General features: G+C 40.3%; 1 protein-coding gene across 3 annotated transcripts in view; it reads right to left on the bottom strand.

Annotated features, from left to right (window-relative positions):
- The window catches only part of astn2 (astrotactin 2), a 285,748-nt gene that overhangs the window by 208,957 nt on the left and 53,610 nt on the right, over positions 1-23,181 (bottom strand). For all 3 annotated transcript variants that reach the window (XM_086186408.1, XM_086186406.1, XM_086186407.1), the window contains exon 2: positions 21,102-21,289. In XM_086186408.1, the coding sequence (XP_086042534.1) occupies positions 21,102-21,287 (186 nt within the window). In that variant the 5' untranslated portion in view covers positions 21,288-21,289. The remainder of the gene's footprint in view (positions 1-21,101; positions 21,290-23,181) is intronic.

Below are 23,181 nucleotides of genomic sequence, written 5' to 3'. Positions count from 1 at the left end.
GGCAGCATGGTTTGGAGGGCAGTCACCACCCCAGCACTGATTCCATACCAACCGCTGCAGTCTTTGTTAGCAACTTGTTATTACAATTATTATTATTGTAAGTACAATTTTCAAAAACACATGAATAGCATTGAAATTCACAAGCTTAGTACAAAAGTTAAATCATCCTAAACTTGTGCGTACCACTGACCTTATCTTACATATCAACCCCCCCCCCCCTTTTTCAAATTGACTCTGAGGCACTCAACACTGCTAATACACATATTTCTGGATTTTAAAGCTAACAAGTGTGATGTAACCCCTTGAATTAAGATTTTTTATTGTTTCAATCTATTAGTGTGGGCTTGTGGCCGTGTACCTCTATCAGAAGCAGCTGGGACCTCAGCCCTTGTTATATTCCCTATCGTTTAGCTCCAAGTGACGGCTTTATTTGTATCTACAGCTGTCGGCCTGGTGTAACCACAACAGCTTGTGAAAGTACTGTAGACCTGTCAGTGAGAGCCGCCAGCCGAAAGCCGAGGTAGTCTTTGTCCATTTGGGCCAAACTCAATCAAAAGCTCACTTTCACCTCTCCTGCTTCTCTGGTGCTCAACCCCTGACTGAAAGCTCCACACTTCATTTCTCAGTTGATAGTCTCTCAGCTCCTCTCCTCAGTCTGCACGCTCGTCATATCGTGTGCGCGGCGCATGCAGCAAGGTCAAATGTTACGTGGTCTGACAAGGAGTCAAACCAACACTTGAGGTCAATTGGAGCTTTTGTTTTTAAGTGTAATTTTCACATTTGGAAGCCAAAATTGTCTTAAAAACAGACAAAATCTTTCCAAGTTTGATCAAAACCAAACTTGTGTACCATCGTAAAGCACATTTTTATGGCTTTACACTTTAAGCGTGGATTCTTCAGAATCGGAAGGACCGTGAAAAGGAAAAGTCAGATCGCAACTAAATTTACAGAATCCTGCACGGAAAGCATGTGATGTGATGTGATGTTGAGACTGCTTTAGAAATGCAACTACATGACACTTCCAAGCCGCTAATTCAAATTGCACAGATGTTCCCAATTGGTGTCTGAGTCATTAATGGCTGCTAGCAGTTCACATCTGCCATCATTAGCACGATGCGGAGGGAAAAACAAGCATTTTAAACATACATTAATGGAAAATTTCCCCAAGACTTTAATCACTGTGCTTCAAGGGGCCATTAAAAGAACAGTGAGAATTGGAATTAATCAATAGCGAGATCTCGAGGAGATATTTGGGGGGGTTGGGGGGCGCTTGTCTGCCAGTTTGATTTAGTTAGTATGGCAGAGCTTGATGGTGTTATCTTTAGAGTTCATGGGAGTTAATGAGATAAGCAGCGGGGATGGTTTCATTCCCGACAGTAAATTTATCTCCAACGATGACTACACACACACACACAAAAGGCGCTTCGTCATTTGCTTCAACCTGTGTTGAATCTGGGAAATGAAAAATTATATTGTAATTGAGACACCATCTGCATCTACACAAGCACTCGCGGGTACAAGACCCAACTTGGCTTTGAACTACACTGCACAACTGCAAAGTTCTAAAGGGCCAGTTTGGATTTATGGACGTGCAAATCTTATACCTTCAGCAGATGTGCGTCCTCTGTGCAGAGAAGCTGAGAGCAGCAGCAGCAGCAGGAGACGGCGGAGGCTCAGACGAAAGATATTTTTATCCAACAACAAACGGCCACCTAAAAAAGGCAGTATCCATTTACATGCAAGCTATATTTATAACATTTTTACCACTTTACTTTTACTGTCTGTTACTTTTGCCTCCATAATTTCAACGGTTTAACTTCCTCCGTGACCCCTTCGCATGCCAAACTGCAAAACTGAAGCATGTTACAAATACTGTACTAAAACTAAACTATTTCTGTTTCAGAAGATATATTTTGGTAGTTTCTGGGACCCCGTCTCTACCTTATTCATTTATTTCACTTCTTTATAATCATTTATAGCACGATTTGAATTTTTTTGCTTATTTGCCTTCTGTTCAAACGATGGATCTAGGATGGAGCTCTGTTGAATCAAGACAAAAAAAAATTCGGAAGGATCCTTTGAAAACTCCTAATTCCTTCACCCCTACCCGCGCCACGCCCACTTTGGAGCCTTTATTTTGATCCGAACTGCACGTGTAAACCTTAGGAATCCATCAGCATGAGTGAGTTGCTATTTCGACAAAATCTGTCCACGCTTTGTCAAAAAACTCAAACGAATGAAAATAAGCTCTGAAGTATATCTGCTGTAGTAGATGCATCCCTATTTGCCACACACACAGAAGAGTAAAAACACTGCACTCCATGGCTCATAAACATTGAAATATGCAGTAAAAATTCAGGGACATCATCACATGGTCAACATCATGAGTGTCTGTTTGGACAATTAGCAGTTGGTGGGTTGTTGGTTTTTCTTTTTCTGGTTTACTCCAAGTTCCTCATGGATGCAATTACAGACCATATTACTGACTCCACAAATTGTTTCATTTTTCATAAACAACACATTGATTAAGCAGGCTTAAAATGGAAATGTAACATACACACATACACATATACACACACACACACACACACCACGATTGCACAGTAAATTACACACGCACGCGAGCCAGCTCTCTGCTATACAATCATTTCAATCAAGGCACACATGAACAGTTATTCAATAATGCTCCTCCTTCAGCACCAGACCCTCCTCTACTCCCCTAATTCCTGCTCTCCATCTGTAACTGTTACCCAGGCAACGGAGAGGAGGTGAGAGCACGGGCAGAGGAAAAAAAAAGGGCGAGAAAAACAAAGAGTTGGGTGGGGAATGTGGTGGATTCTTCTCGAGTTTGGTCTCTCCAAAGGTGAACCATCAATGTTCTCCTAGAAAGCTGAGGATGCCGTTTCGTGATGTCCAGCCACTCATGTCCTACATGTATCCAGGTCCTGTTGCCTCACCAGAACCTGTTTCTTTCCATGATTGTTCATCTTGGCTACAAATGTTAACTGCAGTTACCTAAAGGGTCAACAACCATATTCTTCTGTCTGAATGCATTAAAAATGCAAAGATAATTCTGGGGAGTTCCTACTCATTAAGGTTAAGAACAAATGCTCAATCAAAAATTAGATACAACAAGCTCAAAAACGTGAGAACTAAACCTGCTTTATACAACGAGCAATGAAATATTCTGCGGTTTATGATGACCAGAATTACCTCCATTCCTGTCTTTTTTTTTGAGGGTCAAACGTCATTCTCACAAGCCATTAATGTTTATGCATCTTTGAAGGGTGTTACATCTCACCAAGTAACAGGCGAATGATTTCTTGTCCTCTATTTCTGCCTGTCTCGCACCGTGGATGAGAAGATGATAGTGTCGAGAGTGTGAGAGATAACTTTTCCAGGAAGAAATAAAACCCGGTCATATTCACTTGTCATCCTTTTTGTAAGGTCAGATCTTCCACTGGATGTTTAGTGCACATTTTGTTAAAATAAAACTAAAATAATTTAAAAAAATTGTGTCTTTTTTTTCCCCACAGAGGGTTTAATTTGCTTTCGAAAAATGTAATATGAAGTCATTTTTATGGCTGACAGCTCTTCCTCCCTGCTCCACATCTTCAAATTCAAGTGTCATTTCATGGGAGCTTTTAACAGTTGTTCACATTTTATCAGTTAATCACACACACACACACACACACACACACACGCACAGACACACAGAGTTTCAATAGAACTAGCCTTGACAGATCAGTGACTTACATCCACAGTACCTGCATGGGTCGTGCAGATATCTCTTGCATCACATGTATGAACTGTGACATATCTCAAGGAACTGAATCAGGTCAGCTGGATAGGGTTAAATATCTGGAAGATGTTTTGCCCTTTATCCAAGCGGCTTCATCAGCTCATGCTGTTCCCATTGACTAGCTTCTAGACTAGCCGCCTAGTCTAGAAGCTAGTCTGTGCATCCAGACAGTCTTCCAGACATATAACTATATTCAGTTGACCCTGGTGTAATTCCTCAAGACACCTTTGACCTGGAAGAACGTGTATACGCATAGACGAACCACAACATACTAGTTTTCAAGATGATTTTCAACTGAGCTCAATGAGGACGATCCTGCCTGGAAATGCACTAACCAGCAGTTTGGTGTTGAGTTTTTTTTTTTTCCCTCGTAAAAAACAAAAAGCCTGAATGACTTCTATTTGACCACAGCAAGGAACGCGTCTGTGAATGTGCTTGTCCACGTTTGAGTGGCACACAAAAGACACTTAAAAACAACATGGATGGGAGACCCGTGAATTAAATACGTCCACTCATACTTTGAAAAGAGGTGAGGGTTTTCTGAATAATCACACACAACAACATTCAAACATGGAATCCTGCACACTTTTCAATTGAATATAATCAAGCAGACATGCATTTGAAGAATGCACACAAAATATTTTGCACGAACCTTGAAGACTTTTAAGTAAAGTACTCCCTTATGCATTTTGAATATATCTGAAAGACCATCAGCTAAATTTGCACTTGACAAGGACACATTACGCGTTATGTGACATGAGAAGATAAAAATATAAAATTCCCATTCAAGAGAATGAAAAAATAATAACGGCATCCTAAGATAAGGCCAGTGTATTGAGATTGTTTGACCTAAGTCATTAAAAAGTCATAGCTATCGTAAGTTTCCTTCTTGACCGAAGCCACTGCAACAGTCCTTGAAGAAGCACCGGAGCATCTAAGCGTGTGCTGCTCGACGGCCTGCTTCAATCTGGGAACAGAGCAGCTGTGAATGAGAACACATGGGATGCAAGCCAAGAAGAAAGCTTAAAAAAAAAAAAAAAACGCTCATAACATTCCCTCCCTTAAGGATTCAAGTAAAACACGGTGCCAGAAGGAAAAAAAAAAAATCTAAACCCATAAAGAACACCTTGACCTATACACATAGGTGTCACTCACTGTGGAGGCGTGTGGTGAATAGCGGTCCATAACAAGGCTGCTGTCCTCCTTATGGACTCATTAAAGGAAATTAGGCTTTCACACTCGCCCCAAGTGTACCGCTGGCCTCATATCCATGCTGGGAGAGAGCAGAAAATACCTGCATAGACCTGTCTCAACACGCAGAGAGGGGTCACGTGAAAAATTTGGTCGATCAGATTCAATTTTTTTTTTTTTTTTAATAAATGTAACTATAATTACAATTAATTACAGTGGCCCTTATTACACTTCACGAGGACGGGAGCCATTATTTCAGGCTCCTTTTCAGATATTAATAAGAAATGTCATGTAATTTTTAAGATAATAAATCCAAATGATGAACACCGAATGATTGAACTGTGTAACATGAGGGGGAATTTATGAAACATCACATTCCATGCTCCCTTATTACATCAATAATACCCAGCCCCACAGTAGCAGTATGTCATGATGCTAATGGTTCTGGTTGACAACAATTAGCATGAGGAAGGTCGTTCATTAAACTGATAGATGTGTGTGTGCGTACACTTTGACATATGCTGTAGAAAACACTGCTTCCATCTGTAAATACACAACCACATGGGCATACACGCGGAGATGAACACATTACCTGAGAGCTGACATGACTCCAAGGCTAGCGTGGATAGGACACGCCGCATCAGACAGTTTCAGAGAGGGCGAACAGTCTTTCACAAGGACCCCGGTGACTTACAGGAGGAACCAAATGAACAGGGACAACAAGGCACCTCTCCTGCAACTACAGTCAAATTTAGAGTGTCCCAGTGGAAGGGGGGGGGGGGGTCACTCCAATGTGATAGTAAGTTGCAGAGAAAAGAGAGCACTACGCCAACTGCTGAGCATCTCATCGTACTGTTCAATTATTTAGAAGAGTGGGTGGCTAGATCCGGTTTTTCAGAGCTGAGTTAACATAAATGATGATATTGAGAAAAGACATTATTGGGAAGAACATCTGGCTAGCCATGTTTTTAGCACATTCTTATTGAAAATCATGCTAGTCATGGATTGCCCATCATGGAAAACATACATGAGGGACACAGGCAGAGGTTTAGACTGGCGGCATCCCCTGAAACACAACTTTGTAAGGAAACGCTAACTTTTTTTTTTTTTTACATGACCTGAGGGTGGATCTCTCAATTTCCAACAATGGTTTCAAGCTTTGGTTAGTGATCAAAAGAAGCACTCTTGCTGTGCTGGGCTCCTCATGCAGGACACAGCTGCAATGGAGCCAAAGATGATTGTGACAGCCACTATACACGTCTGCCAGGCTATGAAGGCACATTGATTAAGTGCCAATGTGTCCAATTTGCCTCAGCCAATACCGGCCAAGTGCAGTGTGATGAACCACTATTTGAGCCACAGACGAGGTGAGTGACTCAGAGTCATCGTTCAAGGAAATCTGCAATTGAAACTAATTAAATTTGAATTAAATGTCAAGTGAAGACAGCGCATTCGATTTTTAACTGACTTAGAACCCAGTGAACCAAAAATAGAACTATAAAGATAGAAATGCCAGAGTGAAGGCACCCACCACTAACCAAGGTGACCCTGTTTGGTCAGGACGACGGAGGTAGAGAGGAACGAGGGGACAGATCTGAACTTTAAAAAAAAACAAAACAAATTTCAAAGTGTCTTTCAAGTCATTGAGTTTTATAGACCACAACTGTGCTGTTTTGAGACAGCGTCAGCACCCATCATCCTCCCTTCCAGCAAGAGCAAGCAGCTGTTTTCAGCAAAAACAGCTCTGTAGTTTACTTTTCCAGCAGTCAGACAGCCAAAGTTAGTGACAGGCTGGTGAACATAATGGTGCACTGAACTGCCACACCGCCAGATGTTTTTCCAAGGAGCAACTAAATATTTAACCATGACATTTGTCATACTCTGTGACATTTCAATGTTGTGCCAGAGCTGGTTGCACTTACTTCAAGATGCCAAAAAAAATTCACTTGATGAGCTAATTTTAATGCATTTGTTATTAATTACAGTATCCATGAACAATGCTAATAGCACTGGGGCTGAGGGATAAGGCTCGGTTTCTCTCATACACATACAAAGACTTAAAACAAAGCGTTTAGCAAAACCTGAGAGGCTGAGCAATGCTGGTGTTGAGGGAAGAATTAAGAGTAAGAGGAGAGGCAAGTGGCCAAACCAGCTACGTGCGAAAACATTTCCACTAAAACCAAAAGTTGTGTTGCTCTCCCAGTGAATATAACTGGCTCATTCATATACAACAACCAGAGCCCTGAGTGTCACTGTCTCAGTCGCTGCGGTAGGATGGGATTTATCTTCATGAGTTTGATCAAAGAATTGCGTGTGTGTCAGTGTATTCTTGAAAAAGAAAAAGAAAAAGAAGCCGTCCCAGACGAGGGTGGTGGTTTTGAAAGTGCAGGAAAGGGGGATATTTTTTTAAAGTGCCAACGCATTGTTAATTCGTGTAATACCATTTACTTTAATGAGGAAGATGTACTTGATTGTGCCAAGCTATTCTAAATAACTGCAAATAATATAAATGTTAACTATGCAGAAATATGAAGACTTCTAAATAGAATGCAAATAGTCTGGTGAGATTCAAAGGAGTCCTGAAAAACCAACTGAAACAGGGCAAAACACACGTGCACCCCAACATTTGCTTCCCCATATCTGTGTGACTGCTTTTGACATGTACATTCTTCAACAGGAGTACTTATTGGGGTACTGGTAAGAATGGTTGTTAATTTGATTTCAGAAGTTCACAAAAAAGTACAAAAACAAAAATAAATCAACATAGATTAGAGAATAAGAGATTAGAGAAGATTAGAGACGAGAAGATTAGAGAAAATCAAAGGTGTACAAACAAAGGCTTTGTTTTCATCAAGATACGAGAACTATCACGCGAATTACCATAGCAACAAGCATATCCATCGGTATAAACAGCACGTACAGCGGTGCTGCTTCATGTGGGAACTGAGCTGGTTTGTCACCTGCTGCACCAGTTGTGTGTGTGTGTGTGTGAGTCAGCTGTGTTAACGGTGTCCTTTTTGAGCAGGATGCTGAGAAACTCTCACTGTTTACATATTATCCTCCTCACAAGCTTATGGGGGAAATGTGAGACACCGTTCAGATGGAATGAGAGTGGTCTCAACCTGTCATGACCCAGCTCGGGGAAAAGGGGAAGGAGGGAAGTAACACAACGTTTCCAAGGTGGAAAAATGGAAAAGCTGTTTATTCTGCAGCAAAGATTAGAACAATGGTTTCATAGCTTTAGTCAAATACAGCGGGCTGTAACAAAAAGAGGATTCTATAAGCGGTTACCAAAGTCAAAATTAAAACACAACAACAGAAATGGCACTTCTGCAACCCCACCCACCTGAATTAACCCAACAGGTCCATTTAAACACCACTGAAATTTCAAGAGATCCCTGACACTGCCACAGCCGCCCAGACCGGCAGCACTGCCAGGCTTTTGCAGAGGCTGGAGATGACTGGGGAGCCTGATCAACTTGCTGCAGGTGTGCTGCACTGATAGGTAACGCGGAGGACCTGTGGGCGGGGCTGCCAAAAGGTGGACCAGGGCAGGGAGGAGGCAGAGCATCGGGTCCTGTGCTGGGCAGGCGGCTTGGTACAATGCAAAAGACACACACACACTTAAGAGTAGTGGCCGTAACACGACCTGAGCAGTGACCTGAGAAAACCTCAGGAAAGTGTAAGTACACTTTAGTGTTTATTCTCTCTCTCTCTTTCCTATATATATATATATATATACACACACACACATATACAAATATGTATGTATACATATGTATATATGTGTGTATACATATGTATACACACATATATACATATGTATATGTATACACACATATATACATATGTATATGTATACACACATATATACATATGTATATGTATACACACATATATACATATGTATATGTATACACACATATATACATATGTAGATGTATACACACATATATACATATGTAGATGTATACACACATATATACATATGTGTAAATACATATGTATATGTACACACATATACATATGTACACACTTATACATATGTACACACATACATATGTACACACATATACATATGTACACACACATATATACATATACATATATACATATGTACACACACATATATACATATGGACACACACATATATACATATGTACACACACATATATACATATGTATACACACATATATACATATGTACACACACTTATATACATATGTACACACATATATACATATGTACACACATATATATACATATGTACACACATATGTACACACATATATACATATGTACACATATATATACATATGTACACACATATGTACACACACATATACATATATATAGACACGTATATAGATAAATGTGTGTATTTAGATATGAGTGTATGTGTGTGCATATAAAATATGTATGTATATGTATTTATATGTATATACATATTTATAGATGTATATATGTCTGTTTATATATGTCTATGTGTGTATATATGTCTGTGTGTGTGGGTATATATACATACATACATAATAAACACATGCATACATTTATATGAAATGAGATTAATTCAGTGTTAACATCAGTCAAAATCTGCAGTTGTAAATCAAGGTATTTCCTTAACTAGAAGCTTCATGTCAGCCCCTTAATCTGCTGGCTACAAGTCGTTTCAATCAGAACTGATTTCGTATTCATGGTGCCATAGCACGCAAATGTAAAATTATTGAAACCTAAAAGGTGATGGAAACAATTAAATTTGGGGGCAATTAAAACTCCCTTAGGCTTTTATATAGCAACTGAGAAGTGTCCTTATCCACAGTTACACTTTTTTTTCAAGCTTGGTGAAAATGAATTTGTTAGCACACCCCCCCCTCCCCCCTCCCCCCTCCCCCTTGCTTCTTTAGGAGCCACCACAATTTCCTCGATGACCCCCGCAGCACTGATGGTCATATATCACTGATGACTGCGTAATTATAAGGAAGCCGTTTCAGGAGAGTGGGGTGTGCCGTATCTCTATGCATATCTATCAGGACAGGGTAAGAATAGTGGGGCCCAACTTCCCTGTGTGTGAGAAAATCAAATTACCTCAGGCATATGGTCAATTATCAGAAATGAGTCAGTCAGGATTTTTGATTCATTTTAGTCATTTCACTTTGTGTTTGCAGGCTAGCTGTATTAATAATGTCGGAATAATCAATGACACATGTCTAATTCTCATTGTGTTGTCAGACACAGAGAGATAGCAGCGAATGGATGATTATATTTTGTAATGTAGCATATGAAAAGCTCTCAGCTGCCAGTTTCCCTTTTTTTTTTTTATTGCATCTCACTTTAGTAAAATACTGCCTGTCTTCCAAATGAACTCAAACATGGCTTTTAAAAAAAAAAAAAAAAATCCTGCACCTCACTTCCTGCAGTATGAGTGATTGCTAAGCATTATGTCATAGTCCTAACGAAATGCAATTATGTTCACGTTTTCCCCCCTGAAGGCTGTATTTCATGGTGTATTATGCATCATGGATGATTTCTTGTGTAAAATCTGCTGCAAGTGGAGCTTTTTTTTTTTTTTTTTTTTTTTTTTGAGTCCGTCTTACCTTTCGGGGATTGGCTGCTTCGCTTCATCACAGAAGTTTGATCAAACCACCAGCGTGGCTCCATTCTGGAGGCGAACTGTCATGTGTTAAATGTTAATAATTCCATTAATCACTTTTTGGGTTTTTTTTTTTTTTTTTTGCTTCATTTCTCTCTACGGGGCTTTAGATGTTCTTTCTGGAGTGTTTTATATTCTATCAATCATCTTTTCCCTGCACGAACAGATTTATTACTCCGTGAGAGGGGATGGAGGTAACGTTAGGAAATCTCACACAGCATTCCAATTTTTTCTATTTTTCTTTTTTTTTTTGCAGAAACCTTCAAGATTTAACCTCTCAACACAGAGACGACAGTTGACAGTCATTAAGTACTCTGATGTTCTTGAAATGATGATTTATAGTCTGTGTGGCTCTTACTAGCAAGTCCCTGAAACATAAAGTAGAAAGAACCCAGAAAAAAAGTTCTCTTAAAGGCTAAACAAAAGACTAACAGAAGCTTTACAAGAAAAACGCACACATACACACAACAACTAAAACATCCACAAGGGTTGTTAAAGTGATTGCTTTGATGAGACAAATGAATCAAAGACTTAAAGGTCTACAGGCAAGGGCCCATAAGCAGTTTGTGTTCCTGGAAGAAAAGCAATATAGTCGCCAGGTAGATTAGATTAGTTTACTGCACAGTCAAGAGTGAGATGCTGTCAGGGAATAAGAATACCTACAGCGCCGACCACCCCAAAATACACGTTTCTCCTCAAGCAGTATTACTCCTGACTGAACTGCCCGCATTTGCAAGTAGAGTAAGTAACAACTCAAGTAAACTAGGCACAATTGGGGCTGCTACACTGACGGAAAAGGACCTGAACGGGTGGGTCGTGCAACAGATTGCTTCGTTTTTTTCCTGCAGAAGGTCTGTTTTGTGTTTGTTCATTTCCTTCTTCAACTCACACATTCAGGGAAGGTAATTGGACTTACCACACAAACACACTGGTTTCAGTAGGTTTAGCCATGTCACTCCTTGTGTATTTAGTTTGATTTTTGTTGGCTTAGTTTTATAGTTTTTGTTACATTGATTTATAGTCACAGTTAGATTAGTTTTGTGTTTTGTGGTCCCTCAAGTTTCTAAAAGTAGAATGGGAGCCTTCAGCTATCAAGCTCCCCTCCTGTGGCACCGTCTCCCAGTTTTGGTCCAGGTCTCAGACCCCCTCTCTACGTTTAAGAGCAGACTTAAGACCTTCCTTTTTGATCAGGCTTATAGTTGGGCTGCTTAGGCTGGCCCTTAGATATGCTGCTGTAGGCTTAGACTGCCGAGGGATCTCCAGTGGTGCACTTGGCTTCTCTCTCCTCCTCTCTTCTCTCTCTGTCCTCCTATATTTGTCATACATAAATCATACTCATACATATTACTAACTCGTCTTCTTCTCCGGAGCCTTCAGGCTCCCCTCATGCCAGGGTGCTGCTGGAGGAGGCTGCAGACCTGAAGAGGCTCAAGCTGCCACCCATAGCACCACCTGCTCAAGTCCCCGTCTGTCCATCAGTCTCTTCTCTTTCTCTCTCTCTCTCTCTCTCTCTCTCTGTCCCTCTCTTTCCTTCGGTCTATCTGTCTTCCTCCACTATCCATCTTTGTCTCTGCCCCACCCTCCTGCTCTCTTTCCCCCCAACCGGTCAAAGCAGAAGGCCGTCCCCATTGAGCCTGGATCTGCTCGACGTTCCTGCCTGTTTAAAGGAAGGTTTTCGTCACCGCTGTTGCAGGATGTGCTTGCTGGTGGAGAATTGTTGGGTGTAAATTCATTGAAGGAGCTTGGTACTAGACCTGCTCTACCTGTAAAGTCAGGTGAAATAATTTTTGTTGTGATTCGGCTTATAATGGTTAACTGGTTATAATTGGGTCTTTTGCACTGAAATCTGTTAATGTTATGTTAACTTGTCATTTTACTCTTCGAAAATTATTCATTTCCCAACAACCACTCCATCTTGGTTGGTTTTTCGTTACTTCGCCACCAACCCACGAGCATGCTGGGGTCGTAAACTCCACCGCGCCATGGATCAGAGCCAACGTGAGGTGACGGAGCAACGTTCTGTGTTTTTAATTGTAGAGCAGAACATCATTTCTGCGGGAAAAATTAGTGATGTATACATCACAAGAACACTGAGGCTTAGAAACTCCTCTGAACACACAGCCATCACAGACATTTTTAAATCACAAGAAGGTACTTTTTTTTTTGGGGTTAAATTTTGCTAATTGTGTGTCTTTGATCTAATATGGTAGCACTGCCGAGACGTCCTGCCTACACACATCATCCTCTACCAACTTAAACCATCTTTGTGTGATACAAATCCCCCATAAAAATCCCACTATGATCATTTTAATGGATTTTTCAATGAAAATGACATGCAAATGAACTCCCTCTAACATTGCAAATCAGGTTGCTATTGCAATAGCAGTCAAAATAATTGAAATTTTAAAATATGCGAGCAAGTGCACATGCGGTATTCACCGTTCTCATCTCTGACCTGCTGTCACATCCATCTCCGTGTGGTAAGTCTAACTGGAGGACTTTGAACCTTGAAGCAAATTGACAGAACTGAAGCCATCACATGTTCATCACCTATAAATTATCGTATATAATTCACAAGTAATGAGTATGTGCCATCTTCTCTACGCAACTCATTAAGAAAACAAACAAGTGTGCTGCGAAGGAAAGGCAATATGTGTCTCAGCCCATGACGCATCATCTCATATTTGATTAATTATCTTCAGGAGTCAGATAATGAGGGAGGTCAATGAATAATTGCAATAGATATAAAAACATGAAGTGAAGATATTGTGAATTTTTCAATCCTTCGATACTTTGAAATAAATATTACACATCCCAGCTCAGTGTAACATGTTATATGAAATACACTGTACAATCCAGAAAAAACAGACTGAAACTCAAGCTTTTCTGAATATGATTTGCTCCACAAGCGGGTACACTTTAACAAGTGATTCCACTGATTAACATTCTTCTGTGGCTGAAGGTGTGTTAATCAGTGGAATCACCTGTTAAAGTGTTTGGTTGGAAGGAAAACCTGCATACACCCGGCCCTCCATGGCACATGGTTGCCCACCCCTGCTTTAAATTGACCGTAGGCGTGACTGAGTGTGAATGGTTGTCTGTCTCTATGTGTTGGCCCTGAGATGGACTGGCGACCCGTCCAGGGTGAACCCCGCCTCTTGCCTGAAAGCTGCTGGGATAGGCTCCCGTCCCCCCATGACCCTCAACAGGATAAGAGGTAGAAATTGGATGGATGGATGGATGGAGTGAATGTCTGACACTGTACAATAGAATATTGTATTATGAACCCAACCGCTTAACAGGATGAATTGCAAAACAAATCTGCCTGATCTCTCTGTCAGCCGTTTGTCATTCTACCCTGTCGTAAAACTGATACCTGCCTCTGCAACTGTCATATGACAGAGAGTAAAAGAGCCGGAGGACAGCAAAAAAAGAAGAAAGTTGGGAAAGAGATTTCTTGAGTGAGTGAGAAACTGACAGCTCAATGCCTAAAGAATAGAGTGCTCACACTTCCGTCTGGCCCAAAACTGACAGTACCAGACATAATGATGTTCAGTCAAAGAGCCAGAAGACACGGCGGGCTCGTGAGGCCAAACCAAAAACCAGTTTCTGTCCTATCCTGACTTCCTCCGTGCTTCCCCTTTCCATTCCCTCCATTTTTTTGTTGCATTTTTCAGTATGAACCACAGAGTTATGAGGCATGAAAGGAACTCCCAACCGAGGCTGCACAATTATTCACAAATATCGTGTAACAACATGCCATTTCATGAAACATGACGCTAAGTGATGCAACGGCCTACAAATGAAATGCAAACATTAGGAGTCATATCACAACAGCGTTATCTGTCAAAATAATCGCAGTATGACTTTTTTATTGCATCTCGTTCAGCCCTTCTCCCTATACATGCAATAATATGGTGGCAGAATGAACTGCACAGATGGTGTAGATGCATTCCTACATTAAAACCTGCTCACGCAATCTACATTTAGATAATAAATGCCATACAGGACAACAAGGAACATGTATATAAAACCAATGAATGTTTAAAAATCTCACAACGGACACATTCATTATCTCTCGGAGGTTACGCCTGATAAATAAATGGCCACATGTTAGTTCTTATATTCTGGCTTGTGGAGTTTTGAACCACTTTGCACTTGAACATTGTTTAGTTTTGGCTTTCAAGGTGACCAGTGATGGCAACATTCCATTTAGCTTCATCAGAGCCAAGGTTTTGAGACACATAATGGGATAATAAATGGAACCAAGCTATTTTTAATGTCATTATTGTGTTTTATCAACAAGTTACTATACAAATGTCAGTTTCTAAAAATGTAAAAGAGACTATTCGGATTAGCGATGAGTGTTGATTCCGTATTAATACCATATGATTAATTATATAATTACAAGTGAGCCACAGTAGATACTTCCAACAAGATCAGTGGTTTTTGCTGTGCTTGGGAGCTCTAACCTGAAATAGTGAGCTATTATTTCTTGACCCATGCAACACCATTCAAAAATGTTTGGAAATTCCGACAGGTATGTTTCACAGGGACTCAAAAGACTCCAGGAATGCAGGCCTCTGTCAACATAAAGTTTACAAAATGCACTCTTTATATGTTAGAAAAATTCTGCCCAAAAGTTTAATAACACCCCCCCCCCCCCAAACACACACACACTTCTCCTCCACCAGGTTCAGTGAAAAAAGAGTGTGTTTTGAGGTAATCCTGCAACTATTGCCGCTGTCTTCTGTCTCACTTCAAGCTAAACATTGGAAAAAATATATGATAATTTTCCCTTTTAATTTGAAGTGGTGCAGTGTTGTACTTTATTAACCATTTCAACACTCGAATAAACCTGCAGTTGTATTATCAAAGTTTTCAAAGCCATGTTTGGGTACACTAACTTGAATGACACAGTTATAACATTTACAGTTCACGTATAGCCTGAAATCTGTTTAATCTATTTACTTTGACATTTCAATTTTTTTTTAATTTAAAAAATGTGTTCCAAATTCCTTTTTTTTTAATTAATTTATTATACCATTGGAGAAAAGTTTAGTATCAGAAGTGTTTGATTCTGTAACGATTCACTGAGAACAATTAAAAATAAAAAAAAGATTATCACTACAGTTGATGGGACAGCTCATTGTACTCTTATTTTTATTTACAGAAAGTAATTCGGTACCGTTACCATGGCATCTTTTTGCCTCTAGATGGGGTAGCAATCTCAGATGTTCTTTCTATAAGTGTGTCAGCGGGCCTGTAAATTTCCCCGAAAACATCAGCGTGACTCACGACGTTCGGCTGGTTTAGTCAGGCGAAGTCAAAATATGATTTTTGTCAAATTCCACAGTATTCCACCATTTCCAGTCGATTCCATTTTAGAGCCCCATTCATGGCAGGTTCTGATGATGGATATCTTTTATTGCATCACTGAGAGCGAGACAACCGCCAGTCATATTCTTTCCAGATGTATAATTCATCAGTCAGTCATGTCAGTCTCATTCACACGCCTTTGAGTAAAGTGTCACCAAAACTGTTAGGGGGGGAGGAGGAGAAGGAGGAAGAGGAGGAGGTTGAGCTGCGTTCAGGCAAGTATTCAAGAGGCCACGGAGGAGAAAGAGGTGGTCAGAGGAAGGAGAAAGAATTATGGAGGAGAGGAGAGTTAAGATAGAAAAATTCAGCAATGGAACAAAAAGTGCGAAACTAACTTGAAGCTTGAAAAGTGGGAATTTTGAAGATTACATGCAGGAGGGAAGAGACTGTGAGGGAAAGACAGAGTTATAAAAACACAGCCAGTGTTCTATGCAGGAGTGTTTATGGTAATTTACCACAGATAGAGGACTTTAGTGATAAGGGTGAAACTACAGGGAAAGAGGTTGGTGAGAGTGAAGTCTTACAATCAGCGCTGGGCAGGAGGGCACGTAAGAAGAACTCTGTCCAACAAATATAGGAGGTGCGTGATCAGCTAGGAGTGTGTGTATGCATGCACATTAATATAGGAAGTAAATACACTATGTACAACAATAGGAACTTCATAAACAGTACAGTACTGAGGTGCAGTATGATGGTGAAAACAATGAACACTAAAATACTTTGCCTGCAAACAACTGAGCTTAAAGGTAGAGTCCATAGGATGGTTCAATGAGGCTTAAATGCCAACAACAGGCCCCTCCTCTCGGACTCAAGGCACCAGAAGTGTAAACTCACTGCTCCAGACAACATGAACGCCCCACCCAGAACTCCTATCACCTATGACCTTTTACCAGTTTGCTAGCACACGCTAACTGCGAGGTAGAGCAAACTACACTAGCTAGGACAAGTTAACTGCAAGTTAGCACACGCTAAAAAGCCAGCTAGGACGAGCTAAATGCCGGCTAGCACAAGTACAACACAGGTCAACATGAGCTAAACCCTGGCTGTGGCAGGCTAAACACTGGCAAGCACAACCTACAGTAAATGTCAGCTAGCAAAGGAAACCGCCAATGTCTGACAAACTGCCTGTCCAGCAGAAAGCAGACCAACTAAACCAGTTGACCAAACCAAATTACTCATCACTTCAGTGCTGGAAAGCAAGTCGAGGCTAAACTGAGATTCACTCTCATTCTGGAAGAAGCCTTATTAGCTTGCCATTTTGCCTCAGTAGGGCTGTATTTCCTTTTCTTCACTGAAACACAACTGAAATACAGATAGAGGGCAGCGGTTCTACAGACACCGTCACCACCACACATCTCTACAGGCCCATAAGTAATGACTGAGCCAGATTAATTTTGTATAAGACTTTTTTTTTTTTTTTTTAAAGGAATATGCTGCGGACTACTCTACCTCTAAAACTGGATGCAAGGAGTATTACATAAGCTGCCATGACGTCTGTTTGATGGTGCGTTCAATTTTGTACTTGTTTAATATTCGTTTCATTTCTCCTTATCTTTATATTCATCTTTATAAAAGTTTTAAAATGTGTATTTTTTTCACTTCAAGCACAGTTGTTTTGAGTTTGTTTTTTTGTTTTTTTCCATTTGTATGTGTTTTGTCCTTGGGAGCAGCAGCACTATTAGAGTTGCACAGTCCTTGTTTAATTAACATCCTCCGTCAGACTATAAACTGCCCCATAAAGTCCCATTAGCAAACAAACTATAGCCTCCTCTTTGCCTCTGTTTAATAAATTTTACCTACATCGGATCTCCACAATAAAAGACCAGAGCGATTAAATGACAGAAGAGAAGAAATGCTCCGGGATAGTTTGTCACTATGTAACCTTGTTTGGTTCGTTAAGAGTATTAGCCAGATAAAGAAAAAAAAAAGAAAAAAGAAAAGTGCTTTAACGGTTTACTCAGAGTGGTCCCATCGCTCAGCACTGAGAACAAAATATTTGTCAAAGTACACACATTGATTTTATTTTGCCACTTGTGTAGTGTGACCAGGGGTGTGAATCTCACGCTCTGAGCGCATCTCAATACAAGTTAAACAATATGATGCCTTATGATACATTAGAGGGACACTGATTTTATGAAACGTGATATTTGTGTAAATATTTGAATCAATGGGAGCTGCGCAACAAACTGTTACGACAGTGTAGAAACAATTTCTGCTATAAATTGTAAGAAGACATCATGATAGATTTCCTAAATCCAGTTATGAGAGAGAGAGAGAGAGAGAGAGAGAGAGAGAGGGAGAATAGAAGGGGAAATTATGTTAATATCTTATTAGGAATCTCATTTGTAGCTAAATGGGTTTCTGTAAACAGGAAACTAAAAAAAAGACTTTTTTTTTGTAAGCTAGAAAGCTGACACGAGGCTGTGGCTCTGCTGCTGACAGAATATGACTACAAGGAGGAAATGAGTTATGAAGGCATTTTTGGATGTTGAGTCAGCAGTGTGTTACTCATGCTACAACAGTGACTCCATGATGTCTCTTAAGACTCTATAGTGTCCTTCCATCTTTCATCTCGTAAAACCTCAATGTAATTTCATGAATGTTTGCTGGCGTGGTGTCAGGTTCTTCACTATCCGTCACCTTTTTTTGAGCCAATGATGAGGAGAATGTTACAGGAGAGAGCGGGAGAGATGAGAGAAAAAAAATTAAAGTAAACGCGACTGCAGTTTGTTAATGAGAGAGGTATCCTTATAGTACCACATCAACTCATCCGTAATTGCCTTCCGGATTTTATTTACTGACACGTCTGGATTGATGTACAGCCGTGTTCAAAATAATAGAAGTGTGTTTAAAACGCGATTAAAAGGTCAAAATTAGGGATGTCCGATAACATCTGTCAGCCGATATTGTCGGGCCGATATTAGCTTAAAATTCAGCGTCGGTAAATATCGGTATCTGTTTTTATTCCGATAACGAAAAAGCAATATTAATGCATGTATTTCACCAAAATGTGCGACAATAAACGCGTGGTCCTGCATGCTTCCTGTGACGTTTACTGGCGCACGACAGATGACCTCATCAAAGTGCGCTGTGAGGCCAGGCTGCATGTTGTTTACAACCACGTCAAGATGCTAATTTCTGGTGCTGTATTCATTAGCTTCACAACAGACACATGGTCTTCAAGCGTTAGCCAGGTTAGCATGCTGAGCTTGACTGCTCAATGGCTAAATGAAAACTTCGAGCTGAACAAGGCTGCACTTCAATAGTAGTTTTCTCATTTTTGCGCAGACATTGTTCATTTGGAAAACCTTGTTGCGTTTGTGAGTGTGTCCTTTGGCACATCACAGTAAAAGTGGGCATAATGTGTTGATTCCATGACAAGAGATATGTTATGTTAACAAATCTTAGTTGGGGAAAAAACATTTATCGGTATTGACTGATATCGGAATCGGAAATTAAAAGTTGAAAATATCAGCATGTTGGATATCAGCAAAAAAGCCAATATCAGACATCGCTAGTCAAAATCCTTAAAATAGTTTTCATTTCCATGCATCTAGAATACTGCACATTATATTCTAAATCTAAACATGGATAAAAATGTCTGCAGTGTCTGCATTTTTCTCTACAAACTCAGTCCAATGTCCAAATGTTTCTCCATTTCTGTTTAGGCCAGTTGTCGTGTTCTTTGGCAAAGTGCATCCTCTTCAGCACATCTTTTTTTTTTTTAACTGTGGAACTTTGGGGGGGCTTCTTTCCAACAGATGAGCTTTACAAAAGCGTCTAATTGTCACAGTACTCACCAGTGTACCGTCTTTGATCACCCTGGAGCTGAACATTGGCTGAGTCTTTGCCATTCTGGCTATTCTTCGATCCATTCGAATGCTAAGCTTCCATTTTCTTCCACATCTCTCTGGTTTTGCTTTCCATTTTAAAGCATTGGAGATTATTTTCTGCATTTCTTCATACATTTTCCCTTCTCCCATCAATGTTTTAATGAAAGTACGCTGTTCTTCTGAACAACGTCTGGAACGACCCATTTTTCTCAGGTTTTCAAAGAGAAATGCATGTGCTGGCTTCAACATTAAATAAGGGCCACCTGATTCACACCTGCTTATTCATAGAATGAATAACCTCACAAAATGACCTCCACACTGCTATCATTTTGAGAACGCCCCTTTCAATTAATTATTCATTTACACAGACTCAGGAGCATGCATATCATTAATGTTGGGTCTGTTGGTTTTCTATGATTCTACTACAACTACTGGTAAATTGTTTGCTATTATTTTGAACAGAACTGTAGCTGTATCTTGAACATTTAACCTATATAACTGAACCTAGCTGTGACCTGAAGCCTGACAATTTACACGATAACCACAAAATCTGAGCCAAAAATATATATACTTCTCTTTAACTGGACCAGCCGGTCCAACTTGTTGCTGTCGTGCACCTTGTGAAAAACTACTGGTCGTCTAGGTTAAAAAAAAACAACAACAACAACAACAACAAGCAATTCTGACATCATTTGTAACATCTCAGACCCTCAAGCCCCATACCTCCAAAGGTGGCACCGCCCACAAGGTATCAGCAATGCGCACGCAGAGTTTAACGTCAATGGGATGGAGGGTTGTTGAAATAATTGAAATTATTGTCTTCGTAACTTTAAGTGAACTTTTTCAAACATCATGTAAATGTACTGAATGTGTTATCTTTACTGATGCCGTACTTCATAGGAAGTATAAAAAACTCAAAGGAACCGCTCACCACTACAAACCCAGTCATATTTAATTTAGCGTATTTCTGGGAGTGAACACAGCAACCCACAGGTTAACGAAGCATCACAGTTGGTATACTGTGTATAATGTATGAAACCTGATTGTATGAAAACTATTGGGGCAACCATTCCTCCAAGAGATATTCCCTCATTTGGTGCTGGTGGGGGAGAGCACTGTCTAGCATATGATTCACATCATCAAACTGTTCAATGACCCTTCTGTTGCCTAAGGTTCTTTTGCCTTTGATTTGTTACCCGACCGTTTGTCTATCCACCACAAAACGTGATATGTTCACGACTTACCATAACTGAGATGTGCAGCAGATGCATGTGTTCATGGAGGACGTGAGCAGGCTCTCGAGCTGTCGGTTGTGTCGTTTGGGCAAGAAGCTCCGACTCAGTCATGGACACGTGGAAGTAAAGTGTTCCATTTTCTAACCACTGCTGCTTCCAGTGAACCTGAGAAATATCCTCTCCTGTACCCGACATCTCTGCAGAGAAAGTGAGAGAAGAGAAGAGAGGGGAAATGCATCACTGTGTAATCCAAATTGAGATGTAAATTGTGTTTGTTAAGTTTGCCTAAATGCTTGTTAACATTTAAAAGTAGAACAACTCAAGTCTCAACTCTAGTCTTTGAAAGATCAAATGTGGTTGAGGTTATGCATTAGTATTCTCCGGCAGTGTTCTATCTTAGAACATCAACACTCAGCTGCACCCAGGAACCTTTTGAATAGCTGGACTTCTTAGGCTGTCATAATTTTTTTTCTGGCTCAGTAAGAATTACTGTCAAGCCATTAAAAGTGCTTAGCTGCTGTGAAGGAATCTTTACGATAAAGATGTTTTCACGCATGGCATTAGTTTGCAATTTATCTAAATTTGAAATGAGTAAGTGGCAGGAATCACAAATGTTTCAGCCATCAAAATCAATACAGCGCTCCTATTATTAACAAAATGAGTCACAGTAGAGGAAAAGGCTTAGTCTTGTTAATATCCATTTGTTTACAACCCTCTTTCTTGTCAAGCGAGCAACACACAAAAACTCGACTAATGGGAGGACAATGGATTCATCAAACTTACTGAAATGAATGTCTGTAGCAATTGCCTGTGGTGGAAAAGAACTAGGTGCATCTCCTAGAGTATACGGTACATTTCAGGGTTTTATTCTTACTCCACTGAATGTAGTTGACAACATATGTTACTTAAGAGATAAAGTTGCATTGGATAATATAACACACTTAACACAGAACATTAAAAACATAAATTCAAATCAACAGTTTCTGATATGCCATCAACAGGGGAACCGATTTGGGAACATTAGAATGAACAGTTCAGAGTATTCACCCTAAAAATTAATTGCTTCAACCCGCAAAATCAGGTTTGCATCAGGAACTGAATTCTACTTTTTTACTGTTCCTTCTCCATGTGGTCTCAATGGTGATAGAGGCAAGTGACCGATACGTGTTACGTGGGTGGTTCTAGGCCCTCCCAGTGGCATCGCATCATCCATGTAGGAGGCCATGAAATGAACAAATCTTTGGGTGAATGAATTATGATCCCTACAGCCCCGGCCAGGGCGCAGGTTTGGATACTCCTATACAGTGGTATGTGAGCAACGCCCTCAGTCAACAGCAGAACAGTTCTGCTCAAAACTGACTAGAATGTGGATTGGTTCAATAGACAGCGCCAAAACTTGAACAGAACCAGCACCAATTTAGTGAGAAAAGGGTATCAGATGGTTACGCGTACGTTCTGGAGCTACAGTATGTGAAAAATACTTTTATCCAAATCCGATTTTCCATGCCAGACTTTTACTTGTCACTGAGTATTTACGCATTACTTTTACTTCAGTAAGAGCTCTGAGTACTTCCTCCACCACAGGCAGTTGTAGAAATGTTGTCACCATCCAATGTCCTCTTCTTATCTGCATTAAGTACAATTTGTACCAATATAAAACCATTAGCTTCAGGCTACTGCTGGCTACAAGAATCCAACATCAAAGGAAAGCTGGAAACATTCAAAAACAAAGAAGAAAGGAAATGTGAAAAGTGTGTGTATGTGTGTGTGTGTGTGTGGGGGGGGGGTAGCGCACCCAATTACAATTTATGGGGCAATGGAGAGAGGAGATGAAAAAGCTGAGGGATCACAGAGTTTATCTTTAGACGGATCACGGCGCAAGGATCTAATGGTATAAACTGGGAGTGGTTGTTCTGTAAAGTAGTGCTGAGAAGCCTCAGGGAGCCTCAGATTGCAAGGCTGGATACAGTATTTGTCATGTGGTTGGGCGACAAGGGAGTAGACATCTGCTGACATCTATCAGCGGCAGGTAGCAAATGAAAAATGTCTCTCAGTGCAGCTGGTTATTAACCTGCTGACTCTGGGTCAG

Source organism: Aulostomus chinensis, chromosome 19, assembly GCF_037954235.1.
Source record: "Aulostomus chinensis isolate RoL2024-O1b breed Wild chromosome 19, RoL_Achi_v1.0, whole genome shotgun sequence".
Taxonomy (NCBI): Eukaryota; Metazoa; Chordata; class Actinopteri; order Syngnathiformes; family Aulostomidae; genus Aulostomus; species Aulostomus chinensis.
Note: the sequence above shows the minus strand (reverse complement) of the source record. Positions and strands in the feature narration are given on the sequence as shown.